Source organism: Lactuca sativa, chromosome 6 (genome assembly GCF_002870075.4).
Source record: "Lactuca sativa cultivar Salinas chromosome 6, Lsat_Salinas_v11, whole genome shotgun sequence".
Lineage (NCBI taxonomy): Eukaryota > Viridiplantae > Streptophyta > Magnoliopsida > Asterales > Asteraceae > Lactuca > Lactuca sativa.
In genome coordinates, this window is record NC_056628.2 from 156,304,321 (window position 1) to 156,310,081 (window position 5,761).

A 5,761-nucleotide genomic window follows, 5' to 3' on the forward strand; every position below is an offset into this window, starting at 1 on the left:
AAAAAAAATAGATTTTTAAAATTAGGATAATTAATTATCCCTAAAAATCCGAAAATTTTCTTTTATAAATGTATTTATTTGTCCAAAATACTCTTTTGCTAATATTTAAGTGATTATAAGGTACATATTATCCTATTGCAATAACATACACCCTCAAATCATGTATGTTGATTAATTTCATCCGTTGGTCTAGATCTGTGCATTCTGGCACACAATAGTATTTTGGTGTGTGTATATATATATATATATATATATATATATATATATATATATATATATATATATATATATATATAGGGTAAAGTGAATATATTTAACAACCTTATATAAGCTTAGGTACCTAACCACATTATACTACATTGTTTTGCATTATATTTTCATTGCAATCATCTAAGGTTCTTAAACTTGAACCATTAACTTAATTTACTTCCAAGATTTTCAGACATTCACCATTATATTCCTCCTACATCATTTGATTTGTAACGGTAGTATATGAAGCCCACCAAGGGGTCTCCGATAGAAAGACGTCATTTGAAGGAAGATAATGGTAAAAGTCTAAATATTTTGGAAGCAATCAAGTTACGAGGTTCAATTTTAAGAAGTTTGGGTGATTACAATGCAAATATGATACAAAATTACGTAGTATGATATGGTTAGGTACCTAAGCTTATATAAGGTTGTTAGGTATATTCAGTTTACCCATATATATATATATATATAACATATCTTTTTTTATTATAATAAAACGCATACATTAAAAAAAATAGACTTAAATTATATAATATAAATATATTTATTATTAGGTTATGTGCTAGGTAAAGGAATAGAAAATATTTATATGATTCCATCGATATGAAAAATTTGTTAATAAAAATTTTAATATTTTCTTTTTGAAATGATATATTCAAATTTATTATTTTATGGTTATTATTATTTTATTTTACAAATATGTCTCGTAAATTTATTTTTATAATATTTTTATTAATATATGTGTTTGTTAACATTAAAATTTTGGGTTTCTAAAAATACAAACATGTTTTTTTAAAACACATTAAATGAAAAACATGTTTTAATATGTTTTTTTATATAATGTTATGTTTTTTTATTTAAAGTTATGGTGAAGTTTTCTACTGAATTGTTTATCTTTTCCAAAAAAAAATTGTTTTTATTTTTTTAGTTTAGAATTTGTTTTTTAAAAAAAACAATTTCAAGACATTTACTTTTTTATGTTTTTTTTCTAAATTTTGGTATTCATAACCATTTATCTTGTAAGAAGCTTTAAAAGAAAATTTAGAAAATAATAGAGTTAGTAAAATTTAATTGAATATTGCAAAACAATAATAAAGTTTGAAAAAAAAATTAATGATTTGAACAAAAGAAATTTTCAAAAACTTATTTTCTATTTATATTTTTTTTCAGTTTTAGATATGTCAATTTGTTTACACTTTTTTTTGTTTTAGAATATATATATATATATATATATATATATATATATAGAGAGAGAGAGAGAGAGAGGTAGGTTTAAATGTTTCTCACATCTATTGTGTGCTAGAATGCACCAATAAGAATTGAGTAAACATTAAATGGATATTAAATGATATCCATATTTATAATTCTTTTTTATGGAAACTAATTTAATTCGTCATTAATGTTAATAATAATATTCTTTCAAAATGAATTCATATATAAAATAATAAGAGTGTATTCTAGGAGAACGAGAGTATATTCTACTAGAATACACCCTCATTCTTCATATTCCATACAACTTTATTGTATTTTAAGTGAGTGGGTCCTGAAATAATGTTATTGCTAACATAAAAACCTAGATACGAATTCATTCTGAAAGAATGTTATTGCTGACATTAATGACGAATTTAATTAATTTCCATAAAGAGAAAATTATAATTATGGATATCATTTAATATACATACAATTATGGAAACCATTTAATATCTATCATTATTTAATTACATAATAATATAATTTTAGTAAATTTCTATTGGTGCATTCTAGCACACAATAGATGTAAAAAACACTTTAACCTAGTCCTATATATATATATATATATATATATATATATATATATATATATATATATATATATAGAGAGAGAGAGAGAGAGAGAGAGAGAGAGAACACAAAAATGTAAGAAATAGAAAGTTATTTTTTCGAAAAAAAAAAATATAATCAAAACCTTTTATTAATATCAATGACGAGTTATTTATGACAAACAAAAAAGCAAGAAAAAGAAAGCTTTTATTAATTTCAAAATCGATAGTATGATTTTCAGAATCCATAGTATGGTAATTTTATAAATATCACATACTATGAACGATTATTACATCAAAAAAGTAAGAAAGAGAAACTTTTTATTAATTTCAAAATCCAAAGTATGATTTTCAAAATCCATAGTATAGTAATTTTATAAATATCACATACTATGACCCATTATTACATTAGGATCATTAATTGGCTAATAAATACAATTGGCCTTATCAGGCTTTACTTTCTCAAGGTCAAATTTGCTAAATTCAGAAAACATACAATGTTTATTGAGTATGTTGCTACTTCCCATAACAAGAGTAATTTAATTACTTAAACTTTTACTCTGTAAAAAAGAATTAATCTTCATATATGTTCAAAATAATTCCACTCGTTTCATGCTTCCTTATTGCATCCGTTACGAACCATTCTGCATGCTCTCTCTTCTCTTGAATCATCGAACTTCCGCTTTCAAACATCGAAATACACTTGTAAGTTTGCATAATCGATATCTTCTGTATGGTTAGATCAAATAGCTATATGATTTTGTTGATGAAAATGAAATGATTGTATAAATTTCGATGTGTTTTTGTAGGAGCTAATGAGCACTGGTATTAAAGCACGACGTGTTCACCCCAATCGGATGTCTCAGCCTCCGGAACCTAGTCCCAAAGCATTGGTTACACCATCAGGTAGTGATCCTGATTCTTCTTTAAATCCGATGGGTTTTCAATTGGGGTTTAACAAATCGGCACAAACCCCTAATTTAAACCCTAATTTTGATGATGAAACGTTGGATCATTATACATATGAGCAACTTGAAGACTCTATTTTGAAAAAAATAGAGCTTTTGTACATCAAGGCTATTTCCCAGCTTGTTTCATCAGGCTATGATGAGCATGCTGTTTTAGAAGCTATATTGAGGAATGGACATTGTCATGGGAAAATGGACCCATTGACTAACATTTTGCATAATGCCCAAATATATTTGAGTACTGCCGATAGTGGATGCAATGATAAATTTGTTAGCACCGAGAAAGTGTTTGCTAATTTGAAGTTGTTGAGAGAAGCTACACTCATTTCTTTATTATGTTGGTTGAGGAAAAGTTATCCATTTATGAGCAGAAGGGATGCCATGTGTTGGTTACTCGTTTCTGACCTTCATACAATTCGTGTAAGTTCATCAAAAATCTCTAATGATGATGGCGATGGTGTTAATACACAAATGGATGATCCACATCCAAATTGGTCAGAGCCCACTCCATCAATGCTTGTCCTTTTAAAAGATAATGCAGACTTTTTAGCTGCAGAGTATAGAAGCTTGGATGGAGATTCTTTAGTTGCAGATGTAAAACATAGTAAGGTAAGTCTTGAAGGTTTGTGTATGAAGAATCAAACATCTACCAAAAGTATCTTGAAAAGATTCAATGATTTGAATCCCAAGGATGAGATACTTATGAGTTTAATGAAAGAAATCAAGGATCTTGATACACGCATCAATGAAAAAAAGAAGTGGGCTGATGAGAAAGCATTGCAAGCAGCAAAAAGGTTGTGTGAAGATCGCAATGAGTTAAAGAAGTTAAGAATGGAAAAGGAGGATAACGAATGGACTAAGAAGCAGAAGTCACCTCTTGATATTGACCACCCCACCATGAAGAGTCTCATTGATGCAGAGATGGCTTTGAGGGCATTAGATACAGAATGTGATCATGCACTAATGTTAATGAGTTATCTTGAAATTGAGAATTTAGAAATTAAAGCTGAAATTATGGCTTCAAAGTTGAGTGCTTCTGAGTCTGTGACTTCAATTGTTGAGTCTGCTAAAAGGGAGAAGAAGCATCTCAAGAAGATTTTAGCGTGGGAGAAACAAAAGGGTAAGTTGGAGGAAGATATTACATCTGAGAAACAGAAGCTCGTGGAGATAGAAGAAGAAATGATTCAAGTTGAAGCATCTAAAAAAACAGCCGAGGTATTTTGATTTTCTTTCTATTCTTTTTATATATTATCATTATTGTATGTATATATGGTAGCTTTTTCTAAATCTTTAATCTACTTTTCATTTTAATCTTTCTAAAACAGGAAAAATGGAGGGAGGAACAGGAATCCAAAAAACATGCTCTTGCACGTGTAGAACAAGAAATGATTCTCAAAGAACAAACCATATCAGACAACAAAAGAATCCAAGAATCATTACATGCAAGAATTGATTTGGATTTGAAATGCCAAAAAGATGACATACAAAGACTCGAACAAGAACTCTCACGGGTCAAATCTTTGACTGACCCGGATCATTATCGGGCTAGTCTTTTTGGGACCCACTTTGGAAATGATACTATTGGGAAAATGCTTCATGGATCTAGTGATGAAGGTGATGAAAGTGATGATGAAGCTTACTATGAATGTGTAATGTGTGGTGAAAATGAAGTTTCTGTGGTATTTTTACCATGTGCTCATGAAGTAGTTTGTGGTGATTGCAATAAGGGTCTTAAGAAGGATGAATGTCCAACTTGTGGGGTTGCGATTGAACAAAGGATTCGTGTTTTTGGTGGAAGTTCCTAGTTTTGGATTGTTTGTGTTCTTGTGTTCTGAACAATAGGTATATAGTGGTGAAGATTTGTGTATTTTATTTACTTAATAGTAAGAATTAGGATTTATGTTGTGTGGTGCAAGTTTTGACTTAATAGTAAGAATTAGAGTATATGTTGTGGTGCAAGTTTTTCTTTTGTCTAATTGCTTAATATGCTATTGAGAAAGGAATGTTCACAAAAAAATGGGAGTGTGATTCACTACTAAATAACCACATTTTTTCTCAACTATCAAAAAGTAACAATCTACTTAGAAAGAAAAAGTCTTTGTTAAATTACTTTTTGAACAAGTTTTAGGTTTTGCAAAATGCATTTAATTTTGTGTAATTATAGTATGGTACTGGTAACAAATGTTGTCTATGTTTTTTGTAATTTAGGATAACTTTGTATTTTGTACAAACATTATTTTCTTTTTGTTTCTGGATTTGAAGATTCTTGTTATATATGGTTATATATAGAACATGTTATTATTGATGAAGTCACAAATTGTTAAGCGTTCATATCTTTCATCTTGAAATGCGATTTTTCAATCAAGTTTTTGTGTAGACATGAGATTTATGTTTGTTTTTTCTATTTGCTATGGGGTATAAATTAAGTTTTGTAGTTTCTTAAGCATATAGGTCGGTGTAGTGCACGAAATGTAGCCAAGTTTTCATAATCTGCAGAAGAAACAGTCGAACACAAGATGTCGATGAAATTGATAATCAAATATTTATTCAAATAGTGTTATTTGACCTCATAAATGGGACAATCACACAATAGCAAGTTTCCACATAGAGAATCTCATAATGTTTTCAGTCTTTTTCTCTTTGCAAATGGTAAATATTTTTCTCCGAACATAGAGTGTGAATCAAATCACCAAATACTAACAAATGTTGGCTACATCTTATGTAACATAGGGTGACATTATATTT

The 5,761-nt window shown here is 28.5% G+C and overlaps 1 protein-coding gene across 1 annotated transcript; it reads left to right on the forward strand.

The window, feature by feature from the left end:
* The first annotated feature begins 2,622 nt into the window (after positions 1-2,622).
* On the forward strand, positions 2,623-4,975 carry LOC111901102 (MND1-interacting protein 1). The gene is made up of 3 exons (XM_042895919.2): positions 2,623-2,753; positions 2,858-4,231; positions 4,342-4,975. Exons 1-3 carry the CDS (start codon positions 2,661-2,663, stop codon positions 4,819-4,821), a joined length of 1,947 nt encoding a protein of 648 aa, XP_042751853.1. The 5' UTR covers positions 2,623-2,660; the 3' UTR covers positions 4,822-4,975.
* The last annotated feature ends 786 nt before the right edge of the window (positions 4,976-5,761 follow it).